At 40.7% G+C, this 21308-nt stretch overlaps 1 protein-coding gene across 1 annotated transcript in view; it reads left to right on the forward strand.

Annotated features, from left to right (window-relative positions):
* The window catches only part of eng (endoglin), a 95927-nt gene that overhangs the window by 33933 nt on the left and 40686 nt on the right, over window positions 1-21308 (forward strand). The window contains exon 3 of the mRNA XM_034192120.1: window positions 6837-6982. Within this exon, the coding sequence (XP_034048011.1) occupies window positions 6837-6982 (146 nt within the window). The remainder of the gene's footprint in view (window positions 1-6836; window positions 6983-21308) is intronic.

Consider the following 21308-nt stretch of genomic DNA (forward strand, 5'->3'; position numbering starts at 1 on the left):
ATATTCTACAAGCTTTAGCTGTGGTTTTTGAAATACTTTAACAGTCTTTTCAGTCTTCATGAATTTCATGTAGTTTAATTGTTCAGAGTTGATGCATAATTTGGTTTACAATTAAAAGGAAAATCATTCCAGGTCCTACTTCCACATCATATTCTGTTATTTCAACATGATCATTGATGGTTCAAATGAAAGGTTGAATCTAGGATAATTTAAATATGCGCTAATTTTGAGATTTGTTCTTCCAGGAGATGCTGAAAATGTATCAGTAGATGAAAATTTAATATGGTTTCTGGGGCCCCACAAGGCCCAAGACCCCGGCTCATGGGGGGCTGTGCCCCCCAGACCCCCTGCGAATTTTCCTCGGATTTCACAGTTCTCATTTCACAGCCCTGAAACTCTCTCCCACTTTTAAAATCCAAACTCAAAACCCATCTGTTTATGACTTTTATTTATTTATTTTTTTCTTACGTATTTTTATTTTTTCGATTCTTGTGTGGTTTCCTTGTGTTGAGAAAGGTGCCTATAAATAAAATGTATTGTTATTATATAAATTTATGATTATGAGGGAAAGATGCATGCTGCTTCTGAGAATCTTCATTGATTTCTTCTAAGGAGTTTGTTGCTAACTTCAGTCATGCACGTGCATACATGGATGTGACACAATACACCTCAGCCTGGGTCAAACACAGTGCATCTGTACCCATTCTGGTCCCTGACCATACAGCCTCGGCTCAATTAACTCCACCTTCAGAGATGCGGCTCTCTCACTTAAACAGCAGGCTCACAGCAGAGTGTGGAGAGAGCAAGCTTGATGGATCACTGCAGCCCGGTGTGCTGACATGTCTGATGAATGTGACTCACCAGATCCATTCTTAAACAATGTAGTCCTCCCTACACATTTAACATCCATACTCTGAGACCAGCATACAGCTGTCAGAATAGCACAATAAATTTGGTCTGTTTCTGACATGGAATGTGCAATGCAATACAGTAAAACTCTCCTAAACAGTCATTGCATAAACCTGATACTCACACTCACTGGAAAAGAGCATAAGTCCAGCTTTTGTTTTTATATATACGTGTATATATAGTTTTCCATAGAATGAACGCCCTATATACCAAATTTTGTATAATAGATTTTCACTCACATTGGTCAAAACGTCCTGTCCCACTGCAATGCATTTCCATTAAAAGCCCCTCGCATGCACTGGACAGAGCAGTCTCGTATGGAATGAAGTTCAGTACTGACATTCACCGCTTTGAGGAAAGCAGGTACCGTGCTCACATCCGGCACCTAAGCGAGACAGGCCTTTAGTCAAGGCTGGCGATTAACAACATGCTGCTTGCTGCCTGCACTGTAATATGGCGTTAAGTTTCAGATATATCCCTAGGCAGGGGCACCACCAGGGATTTTGGGCCCCATGAAAAGAAATATTACTGGGTCTCCGTGTAGCCGGCTGCCAGGCGAGTGGAAAAGTTTTGATACTGTTTTCCATAAAACTATGCATTTCAATGATTTTTGGCTATCATTCCCATATTTGTGAAAAGAAAAATATGCTTTGACAGTTACTTGGTAGGGGGAAACCCTGAAAATACAATGACATTCATTTGCATTCAGTTATTTGCTGCAAGACTGATACTCTGACAAAAATACATATATGAGGCTGGTTGTTGCTATTTAATCTTCTGATTTCCTGAAAATGTAAACATATTTCTGATTGGATTGAGAGAAATCACCCAGTCTGCACGCACTTGAAGTGTTGGGATGGGATGAGAGTCACAAACTACTGACCAAACACTATATTTCAGTCATAGCTGATGGGTTTTATACTATTAAAATCACTCTGAAATAAATATAGACTACAGGCTTTTTTTTTTTTTTTTTTAATTTCAGAAAGATTTTTTTTTAATTCTTTTTCTCCATAATAATCCATTAATTCAACACACAGCTGCTCACCTCAGGGGTTCCTGGGCTTGTTCAGGTGGGGTGGGGTGGGGTGGGGGGTGGATTGACAGATGTGCTGCAGTGATCATTTAACTAAAACAGCAGTGAGCTGTAGAAATGCAGTTTTCTTCAGAAATATGTGCCAACATGGGGAGAAAGTGAGCTAGCTTATGGACAAAGTTAGGAACAGACAACAGGCTAACATTCCAGAACTTTCCATCACAGACCCACCTTACCTGATATTCTGTCGACCCTTCACTTCTTTCTCCTGTCTAAGCTTTTTTTTCTCTGAACTGTCTTGCCGGTCCTCCTGCACTTGCTGTCTGAGGGAGCAGGTGGACTGAACTATTTAGCGTAAATACAGAGGGGGGATGAGCGTTGATAAATGTTTCCAAAACAAATAAACTTACTTACAATATATTGTAAATGATGTAAATGTGTGATTGTAAGTTTATAACAGTGTTGTTATTTTGTCAGTATTATAATTGTATTAGCGGCCTTTCTGGGCTCTGTCAATCCTGGGTCCCTAGAATCGTTCTCCTTATTCTCCCCTTTTTGGCGCCCCTGTCTCTAGGTATGGTGAACCAAAGATAAGACAACTGCTTTAGATCAGCGCCCTCTGTTTGGCTGTGAACCCTCCCCATAGCCCGGTCGAAATGACAGAGACCACAAGGGCTGTTATTGGTTATTTTTCTGGTTTTACTGCTTCCTCTCCTCTCATATTTTAAAAGATTTTGCAGTGCGCACGCCAATTACATGTCGATCATGGATTAATTAGAGGAATGTTTGACAGAGAAGTCTGCAAATACAACCACTGGCAAAAATTATGGAATCACTGGCCTCTGAGGATGTTCATTCAGTTGTTTAATTTTGTAGAAAAAAAAAGCAGATCAGACATGACACAAAACTAAAGTCATTTCAAATGGCAACTTTTTGGCTTTAAAGGGGATAGAGAATCAAAATCATCTTTTTCATGTTTTTGGTGTTAGTTCAGAGTCTCCCCGCTGTGGGGAATACACACGAAGTGCCAGCAAGTTTCAGAACCTCTATTTCAAGTATTTCTCCTTTTTTGAATTGCCCCAAGAAAACAGGCCAGTCCGTTTTTGAGAGAAAAGTTGCATCACTTTTTCACCAATAGCCCCCCCCCCCACACACACCCCCCCCCCACCCCCTTTCACACATACGCCTTCGAAATTAATTGTTCATAAGGTTGTGCCCACCCATTCCTACCACTGGAAGAGGAGCAATGGCGAGCTACAGGTGTGCCTTCCCAGGCTGTCATAGCGGACTACGGTCTTTACACATTCTTCCCACGGAAAGCAGTGTACGCAATCAGTGGCTTTATTCATTTTTAACCGCATCCCCAGTACATACAACCGACGACTATTTCTTCGCATTTCACAGAGGACTGTTTCACAAACCTTGCACAATTTCGAGCTGGCTTCAGTCGGCATTTAATACTCAGTAGAGGGTCAGTTCCGACTTTGTGACAAAATCAACCCCAGCAATCAGTACAGCCTGTAAGTATCACATTTTCTTTTGTTTTAAATTTGTTTTTAAATTTATTTTGGATCATTTTTTTTTTATCATTATTATTTTGTGACTGGACTTTGTCACAGTCAGCCTCTGGCTGACTTCATGTTGGTGGGCGAGGAACAAGATTTATCACTCAACAGCAATGTTGAAATGTGATCTGTTAAATAAGTTGGTGAAGATTACTGTCTCGTTTTTGCTACAACGCGCTCAACTTTTGTTCAGAATCAGCTTCTTATCACTGGTAACGACGCGGATTTCCTCTCACTCAAACCCGCAGCTTCACAGTGCTTTAAACCGTCGTCCACAGACTTAAATAGCGACACAAGTGCAGCAAAACGAGACGAGTCATTGGATAAATGCTGGGCTTTGTCCCGCCCATCGGAGGCTCTGCGTGTCTGGGGGTCTATGGGGCAGTGGGCTGGCCTTGGCTGGCCCGGACGCCCAGCTTCTGCATGATGATTGGATGATCTGTCTGAGGCTGAATCCATTTTTGATTGACAGCGAAATGAGCAAATCAGCGATCATTTTCATTCTCTTCTGAGTTGAACTGGAGACTTTCCTAATCCTCTTAGCGGCATTTTCAGTGAGAGCAAGGGCAGCCAATCAAACAACGGCAACCGATCAGCGCCAACACCTACGTGCATTTCATAATGAGGTTGCCAACTAAGCTTCGAAACGACACCATTAAAAGCAAACGAGGCATTCTAAACCCAGCATAGTAACATAGCTGTTTCAGATAGCCTTTTAGGAAGGTTCTGAGCCATTACAGACCCAACCAATTTTTTTTTGGCTACATATCACATCACAGAACAAGGATTAATGCCCCATTCATCCTCTCTCTATCACCTTTTAAGAAACACTATAAGAAATCAAGAAAAAAAATTGTGGCAGTCAGTAACGGTTACTTTTTTAGACCAAGCAGAGGGGAAAAAAATATGGACTCACTCAATTCTGAGGAATAAATTATGGAATCACCCTGTAAATTTTCATCCCCAAAACTAACACCTGCATCAAATCAGATCTGCTTGTTAGTCTGCATCTAAAAAGGAGTGATCACACCTTGGAGAGCTGTTGCACCAAGTGGACTGACATGAATCATGGCTCCAACACGAGAGGTCAATTGAAACAAAGGAGAGCATTATCAAACTCTTAAAAGAGGGTAAATCATCACGTAATGTTGCAAAAGATGTTGGTTGTTCAGTCAGCTGTGTCTAAACTCTGGACCAAATACAAACATGGGAAGGTTGTTAAAGGCAAACACACTGGTAGACCAAGGAAGACATCAAAGCATCAAGACAGAAAACTTAAAGCAATATGTCTCAAAAATCAAAAATGCACAACAAAACAAATGAGGAACGAATGGGAGGAAACTGGAGTCAACATCTGTGACCGAACTGTAAGAAACCGCCTAACGGAAATGGAATTTCCATACAGAAAAGCTAAACGAAAGCCATCATTAACACCTAAACAGAAAAAAACAAGGTTACAATAGGCTAAGGAAAAGCAATTGTGGACTGTGGATGACTGGATGAAAGTCATATTCTGTGATGAATCTCAAATCTGCATTGGGCAAGATGATGATGCTGGAACTTTTGTTTGGTGTTGTTCCAATGAGATTTATAAAGATGACTGTCTGAAGAGAACATGTAAATTTCCACAGTCATTGATGATATGGGACTGCATGTCAGGTAAAGGCACTGGGGAGATGGCTGTCATTACATCAATAAATGCACAAGTTTATGTTGATATTTTGGACACTTTTCTTATCCCATCAATTGAAAGGATGTTTGGGGATGATATCATTTTTCAAGATGATAATGTATCTTGCCATAGAGCAAAAACTGTGAAAACATTCCTTGCAAAAAGACACATAGGGTCAATGTCATGGCCTGCAAATAGTCCGGATCTTAATCCAATTGAAAATCTTTGGTGGAAGTTGAAGAAAATGGTCCATGACAAGGCTCCAACCAACAAAATGCTAGTGATGTGTTGGAGCGTTCTTTTGTTTTTCATGATTCCATAATTTTTTCCTCAGAATTGACTGATTCTATATATATATATATATATATATATATATATATATATATATATATATATATATATATATATATATGTATATGTATATGTATATATATATGTATATGTATATGTATATGTATATATATATATGTATGTATATGTATATATATATGTATATGTATATGTATATGTATATGTATATATATATATGTATATGTATATGTATATATATATATATGTATATGTATATGTATATGTATATATATATATGTATGTATATGTATATGTATATATATATATATATATATATATATGTATATGTGTATGTATATATATATATATATATATATATATATATATATATGTGTATGTATATATATATATATGTGTATGTATATATATATATATATGTATGTATATATATATATTTCCCCTCTGCTTGGTCTAAAAAAGTAACCGTTACTGACTGCCACAATTTTTGTTTTTTTTTTTTTTCCCTGATTTCTTAGTGTTTCTTAAAGCCAGAAAGTTGCCATTTGAAATGACTTTAGTTTAGTGTCATGTCTGTGATCTGCTTTTTTTCTACAAAATTAAACAACTGAAGGAACATCCTCCAAGGCTGGTGATTCCATAATTTTTTGCCAGGGGTTGTATTACCATCATTATAACACGTAGTTGGGAAAAAGAGACCTCATGATCCACAATTCATGTAGAGAAATTACACATCTCGGTAACGTTGGTTTGGAGGTTGATTGTAGAAGTGGAGCTCGTTGAGGGACAAATTGGTCCAGAAAAACCCACTGTTCATGCTGTAAATTGCATTAAGACACCCACCAACATGACAGAGAACTTTAAAAGGGTCACCCGTACGTCAATGTCACTGCATGGCTACAGAGTTGTAGAAGCATAAATCAGGCTTTCGGATTTTAAGGTACCACTCCACAGTGGGCTTAGATAAAGAAGTGACTCTGCCAAATGTATTTTTTTTTTTTTTTTTTAATGCACATAATATCCGACGCTTATTTAAGGCACATGTTTATTGTTTTGGCCCGGCCATTAAATGAGGCAGGTTCCCTATTCAAGGTCAGGCATTTAATCAAGGAAATATGTAAGCCTAATTGGATCTGGGGATTCCCAGTAGTTCATTCGCCACTTCCTGACTATAACTACATAATCCGTTACATACATAGATTGGATTTTGTACATTTTATACATATAGCGGATTTCGATTAAACCAGACAAAATTCACTGGCCCACCTTAATCCGTTATATGCTTGTTTTACTGTACTATCAAATGCATGTGATACTACCTAACCATGTGAACTTTGTTTTTCAGCTTCTAAGCAGTTATGCCAGCCAGTAGAGGTTCAGGAAAATCCATGGCTGTATGTGCGGGAGGTGCTAAATGGCTGTTGGACCAGCTTTGTAAGAGACGACGACAACAAAGAGGTCCACATCCTCAATCTGAACTTCGACCCCACGGTAGGCACATAAAGATTATACATACATCTGTGATGCTAGAAATGAGTAACAAATCCTGCACATATAACATATCAGAGATTAAAATGTTCAGTGTGCTGAGAAATGATCATTACCAAAGTGGAATTTATTCAAGTGAACTCCCTGTAGCAGCAGTAAAATCAACAAGAGAGATGAAACTCTCACTAGACCAAATACTAATTGCAAACCTTATTTGGAACGGGCTGTACAACCTTAAAACAACACAGCCATGTGTCAGTTAGACAACAAATTTTTAATGGGCTGCAACTAGCAATTTTATTTATGATTAATTTTAAAAATTAACTTTTGGAGCATAAAAGACAGGAAATGGTGGGAAATATCAATTGTTGTTTCCCAAAGTACAAATTGACATTGTCAAATATAATCTTTATGTTGCTGTGTCACTTGTTGAATAGCTCATTCAGAAATGGCATTTAGTGGGGTTTTTGCTGCATGAAAAAAAATCTGTCCCCAGGTGCACACATGCTTTCATCTCAGGTTGTTACTGATAATAAAACGTATCAATAAAAGATATTGCCAAGTCATTTTTTAAGCATAATGGGGGAATCATTTTTACTTTTATTTCCACAATTTCAAATTCCACAAAATACAGCTGTTTAAAAGCAAGCTGTGGAGATTACTCTGCATCAGTGGTTCTGAATAACTGTTTATGTACAGTACTGAGCAAAGCTGTGAGGCACATTTAATATGTCAAAACATTAAAAATTTAAAAGCTGTTAAATTTATAAATAGGGTGGCATGGTGACTTAGTGGTTAGCACTGTTACTTCACAGTGAGAAGGTTGTGGGATCGCTCCCACCTGGTCCTTTCTGCGTGGAGCTTGCAGGGTGTCCTTGCGTTTGCATGGGCTTCCTTCTACTTGCAAAGACATGCAGGTTAAGTGAATTGGTGACTCTAAATTGCCCACAGGTGAGTGTGAATGAGTTGTCTGTTTGTGTGGCCCTGCTATAGGCTGCCATCCTGTCCAGGGTGTACCCTGCCTCACTTCCTATAGCTGCTGGGATTGACGCCAGCCCCTCCATGACCCTTGATTGGAGCAACCGGGCATAGAAAATGGATGGAGGATAGATGGAAATAAGTATATTTGGCCATTTTTAACTTAAAAATTCCTCACTTCTCTCAGGTGAGGTGAATAAACAACATACTTTTTCTTTTCAGTCTTCAACAATTCATAAGAAAATTTAGGTTGTATTTAATCAAATTTTTGTAAATTGATTGATCATCAGTTGTTAAAGCCACAACGTGTAGGATTTAGTGTTATCTGGTGGTGAGGCTGTAGACTGCATTATGCTGTACCCAATCACGACCTTCTCATTTTGGCTTTTTTTGGCAAGTAATTGGACAGCGCAGTAGGGGTAAAGGCACTAAAGCGCTTATGACTCGTATGGTGTAATTTCTTTACTTCTGGGGACAGAAATGTAGCATTTTCTGAGTTTTTGGGCAAATTACATGCAAACAGTGAAAATGCAAAGAAAAACTGACGATACGGTGGAAAGTGGACATGTGTTGCGTTTTGTTTATGACCCAGAGCTCAAATGAAGGCAGGCGAGAGAACGGCGCCATTTTGGTTAGCTGTGTAAGCTAACACTTACCGACATGACGTCTCCCAGCTGCCTCGTCTTCCCTTCTGGGAACCAAAAAACCTCCACTTTTTGAGACTGCGTCGGTGATTGTAGCCGAAAACAAAACGGTACACCATTTTTCCGTGTGAAGTTGTGCTGTGTATATATTGCACAACGGGAGCGGCTGCCCCATAAGTGGTGAAACCCCACGATATCAGAGTTCAAACGTGACTGCACTACCCTATATGTATGATCCTCTATTTCATAAAAACCAGGGTTCTCACACTTGTTAACCTGCAGCAGTGTATAGAGGAGTGACCAGTGATTCATCTTCAGTCTTCTGGCTGTGCTGTTGATGTGAAAGGTGGAGTAAATCTGTCCCTTTTGGGCTACTGTATCAACATTGCAATGCAATATAGCAGCCTCCATAAGGGGGCCCACTCTCTTTGATTTTTTATTTTTTTTTTATTTTTTTTTTTGATCAAATTCCTAGGGTGAGTTGATTTTTGCACAGTACTGTACATAATTCTCTATGTAATGTGGAGTTTTGTCAGGAAGGGCATTCAGTGTAAAACGGTAAAACCAAATCAACATGCAGATCAATATCTCATCTGCTGTGGCGACTCCAAGTGAAAACGGGAGAAACCGAAAGAGCTGGTGTATGTGGACTGTACATACACCAAGAGTTTATTCAGTCGTTGTCATGTAGCTTGTACTTACCTATCTTCACTTATGATGCGTGTCATAATTGTCTGGCAAATGGAAGGTGTGTGATGAGCATAAACGGTTCACTGTAGTCCCAGGAGCAGTTTTGAGATCTACTGATCTCTGAAGGAGAACACGTCACTCGTATCGCTAGGATGCATTATATTCAGAACTTTGAAATAACCCTGATCTCTCACACAAAAAAGTGCAGTTAACTGTCACTCAATATGAAATCCCCAGTTAGGAACTCAGACAAGATTCATCTCCTGTGATTTATCTGACACAAGCACATCTGACTTCAGCACAGGACAAATGGTGCATGACAGAATGGTTAAACATTTTTCCTTTTGCATCATAAAACATGACTTTGTTTGACATATCTTGTGTTGTGAAAGAGTGCTGTTGTAACTTTTGTATATGGCATTTGGAACATCATTCAGCTGATTCTAGCCTAATGATCACATCAGGACCAGCCTGGTAATTAATGGGCAAAAGTGATGCATTTTCAGTTTGAATGCCTCATATTTCTTTGGTCATATTGGATTCAGTTCAACTTAACATCTAGTAGAATTGCAAATAAATAGTATTATATAAAGATAAAGTGCAAGTGAATGGGTGATAATTCATGCTTACGTTGTCTGCAGTGGTTATGTGCATTAATTTATATAGAGAAATGAGATGAAACTGCACTGTGGGAGCCGGGGAACAGTATAAACAGAATCAGCCGTGGCTTTAGTGACCACTAAACCTAGACTTTAGAAATGACATGAACAGACTTCTAACTTAACTTCAATCATAACTACTCCTAATTTCCATCATGCATGTGATCATGTTATTTCCTGCAGCAATGCCCAGCAGGTGTTACACAGGTATATGGTATACTATATAATCAAAATAACATTGAGTTTTGGATTGATCTGGTGTTAACATACTAAAGGGGATGGAGTAATTTATCCATCTATTCACTGATTGTATTTTACAGGGTACGTGTCCAGACCCATGACTATTAACTGGAATAAGCAGGCTGTTGAATGGATGGATATGTAAAAACAGAGGGTCACCAAGAGCACATACATCCATATGTGTAGCTCCTCTCACACAGAAGGCGTGTGTGAATGGCGTGTGATCGTTGCTTTGCTTGCGTGTGGTGTTTAACACAGTGTGTAAAATCGAAGTGTCTTCTGCTACTTCCTGGCCACAGTTTTAGCCATTTTTTCCCCTCTCCATTTTATCATGGATTTGGAGTTTTTGAACAACCTGGTGCTTTCCAGCCTCTCACACACAATGAAATTTGCTCCATCTGTTCAGCTTCCTCCCACATCCAAAGACATGCAGGTTACGTGGATTGGAAACTTTAAATATTGTCTTTATGTGTGCGTGTGGGTGTGAATGTGTTTGTTGATATGTGGCCTTGTGACAGACTGGTGTCCCATCCTGCTTGTCTCTCGCTCTCTTTTTCTTTCTCTCTGTGTTTTTGTGCTGCGCAAACGTCAAACGCCTTATGACTGCTGGCATAGGCTCCAGCACCCGTGACCCTTAATTGGAGTAAGAGGTTGAAGATGAGTGTTTTTGCAGCAAACAAACAACCATGGGTTAAAACATAGCATTTGAGGTAGAGATAAAAAATAATTAACTACAGTTTTACTGTGCCCATCACTGTTGTTCAGAGCAGAAGACCTGAAACGTATTTTGATTGAAACTCTGGAGAGTCGGTGTGATAATTTCCAACTTACCTCTGCAATAAACTGTAGAGTATAAATATGCTTCAAATTGTCGTCTATGGTAATAACAAAGGAGGCATGGGAATGAAATAATTCCGTCTTGAAATTTTAATGTCACAAAAACTAATTCAATTGAGTGCTGAAAAGTTTATTGTTGCACAGGTCACACGAGGCACATAAAATAAACAGGTGGAACATATAGCATACAAACTTCTAATCCTTAAGGAGAATCCCCCCCCCCCCACATAATTGCATATATAAAGAGGTGATTATTAGGGCTTCCACCAATGATTATTTTGATAATAATACGGGTCACCGATTTATTTTTTGCGATTAGTCGACTAATCAATCATACGTAAATTGTGGCTTATTGCACCAGTATGGAGCTATTATTTGTCCTTGAATGTTGCTATTGTTTATTACAGGGTGAACACAAAAACACTCCTTGGTTTCAAGTATTTATAATATCAAATGTTACATGAATAATTTTACAATTTTGAAGAGGAAGAATCTGCAAAAGAGAGAAAAAAAAAAAAACGTGTTTCTGCAACTGTTGATACCAAAATTGTAAAATTATTCTTCTGACTTTTGATATTACAAATATTTGAACCCAAGGAGTGTTTTTGCGTTCACCCTGTATATTAAGTATTTATTTTACTGTGTTATTGTTGACAGTATTTTTTAATACATTCATGCCAGTAAGGCAAATTGAAATTGAGAGCGAGAGACTGACCTTCTCAAAGATTGTATCATTTCTTTTCCATCATTGTGGTGAAGTGAGATCGGTCTCATGTCAGTCACCAACATGTTCAGTCGGGATATTTGCTGGCCGAGGTGCACATGTTGGCTTGGTAACATATATATATATATACTCAACAAAAATATAAATGCAACACTTTTGGTTTTGCTCCCATTTTGTATGAGATGAACTCAAAGATCTAAAACTTTTTCCACATACACAATATCACCATTTCCCTCAAATATTGTTCACAAACCAGTCTAAATCTGTGATAGTGAGCACTTCTTTGCTGAGATAATCCATCCCACCTCACAGGTGTCATGTCAAAATGCTGATTAGACACCATGATTAGTGCACAGGTGTGCCTTAAACTGTCCACAATAAAAGGCCACTCTGAAAGGTGCAGTTTTGTTTTATTGGGGGGGATACCAGTCAGTATCTGGTGTGACCACCATTTGCCTCATGCAGTGCAACACATTGCTGGATATTGGCAGGAACTGGTACACGCTGTCGTATACACCGGTCCAGAGCATCCCAAACATACTCAATGGGTGACATGTCCGGTGAGTATGCCAGCCATGCAAGAACTGGGACACTTTCAGCTTCCAAGAATTGTGTACAGATCCTTGCAACATGGGGCCGTGCATTATCCTGCTGCAACATGTGATGTTCTTGGATGTATGGCACAACAATGGGCCTCAGGATCTCGTCACGGTATCTCTGTGCATTCAAAATGCCATCAATAAAATGCACCTGTGTTCTTCGTCCATAACAGACGCCTGCCCATACCATAACCCCACCGCCACCACGGGCCACTCGATCCACAACATTGACATCAGAAAACCGCTCACCCACACGACGCCACACACGCTGTCTGCCATCTGCCCTGAACAGTGTGAACCGGGATTCATCCGTGAAGAGAACACCTCTCCAACGTGCCAAACGCCAGCATTTGCCCACTCAAGTCGGTTACGACGACGAACTGGAGTCAGGTCGAGACCCCGATGAGGACGACGAGCATGCAGATGAGCTTCCCTGAGATGGTTTCTGACAGTATGTGCAGAAATTGTTTGGTTATGCAAACCGATTGTTTCAGCAGCTGTCCGAGTGGCTGGTCTCAGACGATCTTGGATGAGAACATGCTGGATGTGGAGGTCCTGGGCTGGTGTGGTTACACGTGGTCTGCAGTTGTGAGGCTGGTTGGATGTACTGCCAAATTCTCTGAAACACCTTTGGAGACGGCTTATGATAGAGAAATAAACATTCAATACACAAGCAACAGCTCTGGTTGACATTCCTGCTGTCAGCATGCCAATTGCACGCTCCCTCAAATCTTGCGACATCTGTGGCATTGTGCTGTGTGATAAAACTGCACCTTTCAGAGTGGCCTTTTATTGTGAGCAGTCTAAGGCACACCTGTGCACTAATCATGGTGTCTAATCAGCATCTTAATATGGCCCACCTGTGAGGTGGGATGGATTATCTCAGCAAAGAAGTGCTCACTATCACAGATTTAGACTGGTTTGTGAACAATATTTGAGGGAAATGGTGATATTGTGTATGTGGGAAAAAGTTTTAGATCTCATACAAAATGGGAGCAAAACCAAAAGTGTTGCGTTTATATTTTTGTTGTGTGTGTGCTGTAACGTACCGTTATAAAACATTTGCGTTATCACATTTCCTATTTAAACATGACATTGCTGTTATACCGTTACAGCAAACGCATAACATATGTGTGCTAAGGCTAATGATCATCGTTAATGTTAACATTTACAGATATCAATATAAGTAGGTAGCTTACTATCGATGTTAATGTTAGCGACTAACTAGCCAGTTAGCTTACCGGGGTGACTGTCCCTCTTCATCAGCGTCAGAATCAGCCACCACGTGTTTCCTCCTCAAGTGCTCCTGCATTGCTGTTGTACTACCATGGAAGACAAGTTCTGCCTTGCAGATTTTGCATTGCACATTTTTCTCTTTAATTTGGTTAAAATGTTCCCACACGTTTGAGCTTTGTTGCCGCCTAGCCAGAATATTGTTTGGGCTTAGCGTTTCTGGTGACATTACAGCTGACCTGGATTACCATTGCTGCGCATGTGCATCAAGGACAGAAAGGCAGCAGAAGGTACAGCGCCAGCTTTGAGGAAAAAACAAAGCTTAAATTAATAATAAATGATAATGTCAATTATTAACTTAGTTGTCAATGATTTTAATAGTCAGTGTAATTGTGACTAATCGTAGCAGCCCTAGTGATTAAGCATCCAGCATCTCTTCACTGAACTGACTAACCCCTAGCTGAAGCCAGACTTAACATCAAGTCACTGATTGAGTTTTACTCCAAACTCTTTTATATTAACTCAGATGGCCATGGTTGTTAGAGAGCAAAAGCTTGTTTCTTAGCGTTCTTTAGGCCCCTTCACACATCGTACAAATCAGGGCGACTCACCACGGAACAGTTCGTATGAGTGAACCATGAAAACATGGAGCCGACGGGCCAGCGTGCACAATCCTGGTGTGATGGTGTCGTGCGAGCAGAAACACAGTGCGAGCTGCTGCACCACATCGCACCGCTGCTGTGGAGGAAAATAAAATAACCAGCTGTATAATTGGTGAATATCACTGGGTTGATATAAATAAAAGGGGAGGCAATACAGAACCCCGCGCTTAAATAACCCTGGTTAATTAAAAAATAAATGCCACTCACGGGATTCAAACCCTCACGGGATTCAAATCCTCAAAAGCTCTGATTACTAGACAGAAACTTTACCATGGTGCTGCAATTACTCTCTTAACAGGAGCATGAAATGGCTAAAATCAACAAGCAGATAATTTTTATTTATTTTTTTTTAAGAGAGGAAAAAAGCTGTAATAACTGACCAAATGGCATTTGTTACGGTGTATTTCTGCTGATATGTGACTGAAAGTGGCTTATTCGTTGCAGTGTTGGCTTGTTCTATGGCACGCCGCTCACGGCCCTATATGCATGTCCCATCAGACAGACGTGACATTCATATCGCCTGCTGCATGTCCACATGAACTGACGGTCCATTTCTCCAGCCCGTCACAAAAGCGATATAGTTTTTTTTTTTTTTTATGTATTTCCCCATGACAGCAAGCACACACATGTGCGTGTCTGTCAAAACATGGGACATGTTCTGCAGCTGTGACGTCCAAGATCATCGATGTCTCACCAGCTGTTGGGAGCCAGCCACGCCCCTGTCCTGTCAGTGCACAGACCAAGATGTCCCTCTGTGATCACATGAGAGGTGCCTCGCCTGCGGGAGTGCATGAACCACATGCACGCATGTGTTGGGGTAGGGGGAGCAGGGGGAGCCCCTGAAACACATGCACACATGTGTTGTGAGGGGAGCCGACACTCTGGCACGCCATGTGCACTTGGCGACTTTACAGTTGTGTGGGCACTTAGACAAATTTCACATCCACCTCAACAGTGATTGTCTGCTGACTGTCATGCTAATAGTGCAACTGGCCACACATTTTCTAAGTGCCATGCGAGCGGTGTTAGATGTGCAAGTGTATCACCTGGAATTTGGCCAACACCTGCCGTGAGAGGGATCGAAAGGGCTATCACAGGGCAACCTCTGTCTTTCAGCCGCTGGGGTGTACAAATAGTTGTAGCAACTGGTGTATGAGGCGCTGGAAGCAGCTATGACTTTACATGTATTGCATATGATTCCTGCTTCATGCGCATGCATGAAAGTGTGCATAGGCATGAATTCACGCATCCATTTGTACATCCCACTGAACATGGAATTGAGCATGGAACTAAACTCCTCCCTGGCCACGCCCTATTTAAATATGCAGTTTGATGTAAATAGGCCATTGGAGCAGGGATTCTCCACGACGCCACAACAGACAACATGAACACAGAAAAGAACTTATACTACAGAAGATTAGAAATTATGGGGAGACGGATTAATCGTGAAACTGGAAAAATGTTCGTGGGAGCTACTGAGCGTGAGTGAATGAGGCTGAAACTCAGAATGGCGCACGCACACACTGAGTTTAAAAAGGTGAGGTCTGCCTCCGCTGACAGTGTGACATTCATAATTTACATGCGCGTTTATTGACAAATACTGAACACAGAAAGCCTGTTAAGAAGCTCTGCAGGTCACCATCAAGCAAAAATAAAAAGACTAATAATAATCATAAAAACATATTTGAATGCACACATGCCCAAATGTGTCCGCGCTGGTCTTCATTCGAAACAATTACAAACTATTTCAACACAAGCAGCCCCCTATGACTCGCCGTGCCAGCTGCCTGATGCACATTTGCGCATCACATATGATTTGAATATTGATGGAATGAAAATGTTTCCTATTAAGAGAAACAAATTCATCATGTCATGGCGCCTTTATAGCAAAATGTGTGCAGTTAATCGCTCTGATTACATTCGAGAAACAAGCTCTCGTTGTAAAATGCGCTGTAATGTTGGAATGTACGTGGATGGCATTCGCATGATTGTATTCCACACAATTGGTGGCTCGGTGCAAAGTTTACTGGCACACGCCTGACTGATCAGCCAGGGATGCACCACTCCACAATTTTTTCACTTCCCATCCGATCCAGATACCTCATTTTGGATATTTACTGATACTTTTCTAATCAGTCCAGAGCTCTGTTTGCTTTAATATTATCATTATTGTTGATTTTATGAGGATTTTCTTAAAGAGGAGACCTGAAAGTTCAGCTACAATTAGTCAGAAGGAGCATCTAAGATGAGAGCCTAGATTTGATGTTTTGGTGAAAGACTTAAGTACTTTCATTTTTTTATAGACTTAAAGAGAAAAGACAGCACTCTCTGTCTGTCTCTGCTCAATTTTCAGTTTCAGTGGAGCTTTATTGATATGTTTACATAGTCAAATCAAGGGTTACAGAGTAAAAATGAAGTCCCCTCTCTGTCTCAATCTCTGCTTGTCTGTCGCTCTTTTTGGAAACACGAATCCTTTCAACTGTAAAATAAATGTATCATCACCGACGCTCACGCACAGGATATTAATGGAGACTCTTTTTTTTTTTTTTTTTTAACCTTTTAGCGGACAGAATCTCTGTTCGGCTTCTCCACGGCTGCACGCTGAGCTGGCTTTTCATAGCGTTTGACAACCTCAGGACCGTGAAGTGGCTAAATTTTTAGCACACATTTTCAGCAACAATTCAGTTAATTTTTCGGAAAATCCATGCTCGACGAACGGACAATTTAAACCTGAGAGCCGGGCAGAAATTTGCCACTAACTGCAGCTAGAACAATGCGGAAGAGAGCTCTCTCAAACAGCCCAGCTTCAGAAACCTCCCCTCCTCCCGCTCGGCAGTAAACAAAGCAGAGAGCAAACAGCAGTTGAGGATTCATAGTGGCTCTTCCAAGGTATTGGAAAATGTCGTGAATTGGATCAGTATTTTCCAGTACTTGATTTACGTCAGTATCGGAACACTATACCGATCTGGGATTGGATCGGTCCATCCCTACAATCAGCCAGCTCATGCTGGGATGCTTCTGATGCCAGGAAACCCAGTGTGATCATCACCTGTTTGAGCACAGACAACCCCTGGCTCCTCGCCGTATTGCGCTCTGAGCTGGCTGCAGTTCTGTGCGCAACTCCAGTCACAGTGGCCTGGGTAATTGAAATCGGTTTCAGAGCCAGTTATCCTCATTTGGAAGTAAATCTTTGTTCCCTAAATACACGCTCACTTCTGATTGCACCATTTGCAAGGTCCTCTAACAACGCTAACACAGCCACTGTTAGTGCCATTTTACGCATCACTTTGCACATGGTTTTATATCCATCCAAATAATTGCACACACGTGGGTGTGGTAAATGTTCGTCAATGTGTCTCTGATGTGCACATCACTCTGACATCTTGTTGTCTCACTATTAACTGTTCCCTGTGTCACCTGTAGATGTTGGAGATGGCACAATAGCTGTAGAAACGTGCATACGTGAGCCAGGAATTTTGCGTGACACACCACACATTTCCATGCTCAAGTCACTTTTGATACATCTGCATGTGGACGTGGAGACAGACAGGTTTTTGTGTGTACGCATTCTTTGTACATGAGGCCCCTGATCATCTGAAATCACCTGCTGAGAGGATTGGTAACAAAGGAAAAACCTGCACAGTCTTGGCGCTCTATTGTCCACCCTGGTATAGACTTTGTTTTTTGGGCTTTTAGCACTGGCCTTCTGTGCAGAAGGTGGTTCACGTCCAAGCTGGATTTGGTGCCTGATGCCTCCCGCCTGCTCACCCACCAGTAATAGGAATACCTGAGTTGTTCCAGTTGTGGGCCAGGGTCCAAAATGGCAAGGAAAGGAACTGGCCACCCTACTTCATGTCATGTGCCCATCTAACTGGCGCATCCATGATGCTCAGAACCTGTTATGTTTGGTGCGTCTTAGTGTTGTCAGTTTCTCTCTGCAGTATTTTTGATATTTGATGTTAAATAAGTGCAACTTATCTGCTTTTACATTGTTGAGATTGCTTTTCTGAATCTGTTGTTCATGTTGCTTTGTTTTGTCGGTGGATATTAGTAATGATAACTAAACTCTCTGGCCTTCATTTGGAATAAGCACAGATTGTCTGTCTGCCAGGCTGAGTTTCAGGCATAAATATTGGCAAACGCTTGTTAAATCTGTTGTCTTTTGTTGGAATGGATTTATTGGAACTGAAAATTGGTACTTAATGTGCTGTAAATCAGAAAAAGAAAACTGATTTCAAGGATAGTGATTTTGAGGGGACTGAAGAATATAATATACACAGTATTTTATGGTACACTTAAAAACAACATTGTAAGATGTGTTAAAAATGTTATGTGATGGTATTTACTTGATGTGGATTTTGTGGATGTTTCTCATCTGCATGAACCAGTGTATATTCCACATATCCTGTTCTCACATGGGATTATGAGTGGATTTTTATCATGTAGAAGAACAAAGTGGACATAAGAGCTTAAGAGCGCAGACCTTTTTTATCTGTTCTCCACTGTCTGTTTAGAATGGATTATTTTTTGTTGCGTAAACACTGACGATGGGGAACTTCGTCTCTCGCCAAACTGTCCACTCACACGAGAGCTTTGCTCTGGACTCCCTCTTTCTTTGTTCTGACATTTTTCTTGTCACCTTTCCCCCCATCCCTTTGTTTTGCATGTTGATTTACTGCTTACCAGAGACACTTGGCTCTCAACATTTTGAGCTCACAGAGGGAGCATCAAGGGGGTTGCATGGGCCGGGAAATTTCACAGGGAGGAGCTGCTTACGGAGCCTGTTGATGTCACACGCTAGCTTGGCGGGCCTTGCTCTTGGCACAGTGCCGAGACTGGACCAATGGAGCCAGTTCAAGTTAAGGGAGTGGGCCAAAAGAATAACTGGAAACTGCATTGGCAAAGAGAAAAAATGCTCTTTTGGAAAAAAAATGTCTGACAACGAACAACAATTGTATCTTGAAAGTACAGGAAGAACAGTAGAAGAGTGAGCAGTCTGGGTCAGAAATGTTCATGATTCAGAGATGAAAATGAGAAATTATCCATGGATGAAGGGAGGGACACTAAAAGAGACAATGAAGCACATTGCAGAGTAGTATTTAAGGAAAACATTGATTTATCATGTTATGAATCACAATAAGCTCAGGAAATGACACTCATTCATTATGGGAAGACATTGTGTTACTTTTAAACTTTGATAAATCAAAATGCCATCATAACCCAGTTATTTTCTATTCAGGGCAATCAGAAGTAAGTTCACTACTCCTTATTTCTCAGTGAAAGGGTTCACACACACACACCATTGTGTTTATCTGTAAAGCTCAGCAGTGTCAGCTGTACGCCACATAAATGCACAGCATGCTAATTAAAGTTGATTCATAAGTGTGGCGGCAATTAGTGAATCACATCGCCGTTGTTACATTCAACTGTGTCCTTCATGGAAATTTGGTTAACGAGGTATTGCGTTATGTACTAAATTACGTTAATGAGGTTTTATACACAGTTTATAAAAGCGATTATCGGTGTTGTGTGAGAGAATACCGGATTGCAATGTCAGTGATCTAGACGAGTGATTCAGTCGAGATTGTTCTGGATTGTTTCGAGCAGAAGGACTTCTTTCTTTTCTTTTCTTTTTGAAAGCAAGTTTTGGGTATAACACAAAATCAAAAGTCCAAATTGTTCTAAATGTATAGAATCTGAAACCTTCTTTTCATATAAAGTGTGATGTCTCTCCTTTGCCATCCTTTCCATCAGCACCACCAAATGCATAAACTGTCGCTTTAAACAAATCTATTGGTATGACAAGCTGTACAGTGTTAAAATGCAGTGTTTGAAGTTAAACGACATGGTATTTCACATGGGAACACAAGATAAGGAGTTTAAACATAAACCTCCAATTAAATCAGCAACAACCTGCTGGATAAATTAAAATAGCAGTCATTTTTAAAAAAATCATTTGGCTTGTGGAATGACTGATAACAGGCAACATTCTTTGTATTATTTTAGCTGACAAATTATTAATGATTTCACACTGCACACTTTGTCTAATTCTGCACCTCCATTTTTCTCACTCTCATCGTTATTCTTCTGTCACATGCTGTTATCCCAGACAGCAGCCGTAATGTGGCCCAGACCTCACACAAGTGGGCCGGATGTGAACCAGCATTTGGCCAGATTATTTTGCCATCTAGGATATTGACTTTCACTTTGAGGGTTGGCTTGTTTTAGTTTATTCAAGTGGGTGGTGGATCAACTGTTGTAGTGGTCGTATTGCTCAGAGTGTCGTACAGTGGAGAATAAAACAAAATCCCATCAAACGAAACGTTATCAGCCTTAATTGTACATGAACAGTCAGACTGCTACCTGCTGCTTTGGACTTGAACTAACAGTCTTTTTCAAGACTTTTTTTTACTTTTTAATTTTTTTTAACTTTTTACTGTGCTCCAACGCCTAAGGAAGACCTCTAACGGTCGAAACATCGCGACGGAGCACTTTTATCAGCTAACTTTCATTAGCGTTGGCAGGCTAACTAGCTTGCTAACGCTTTCGTTTTTTTTTTATTTTATTTTATTTTAGCACCGTTGTCGTGCGTTGCCTGTGCTGCTTCATGGCCTGTTTGGTGCCTTGATTGGGGCACTCCTTCTGCTGAATCTCCTCTGGATTATTTGCACATTATTCACTTTGTGTGTTTTTGGGAATCCGCTAGCTTAGCGTAGCTACTAGCTCTTAGCCGATTTAGCATGGCGGCTTCTCCTGTCTCTCCCGCACTTTTCTGCTCTGGGTGTGAAATGTTTAGTTATTCCTCGGCCTCCTTTAGCAGTAACGGTACTTGTAATAAGTGCAGCTTATTCGTAGCTTTGGAGGCCAGGCTGGGCGAAGTGGAGGCTCGGCTCCGCACCGTGGAAAATTCTACAGCTAGCCAGGCCCCTGTAGTCGGTGCGGACCAAGGTAGCTTAGCCGCCGTTAGTTCCCCCCTGGCAGATCCCGTGCAGTCGGGAAAGCAGGCTGACTGGGTGACTGTGAGGAGGAAGCGTAGCCCTAAACAGAAGCCCCGTGTACACCG

Source organism: Thalassophryne amazonica, chromosome 17, assembly GCF_902500255.1.
Source record: "Thalassophryne amazonica chromosome 17, fThaAma1.1, whole genome shotgun sequence".
Lineage (NCBI taxonomy): Eukaryota > Metazoa > Chordata > Actinopteri > Batrachoidiformes > Batrachoididae > Thalassophryne > Thalassophryne amazonica.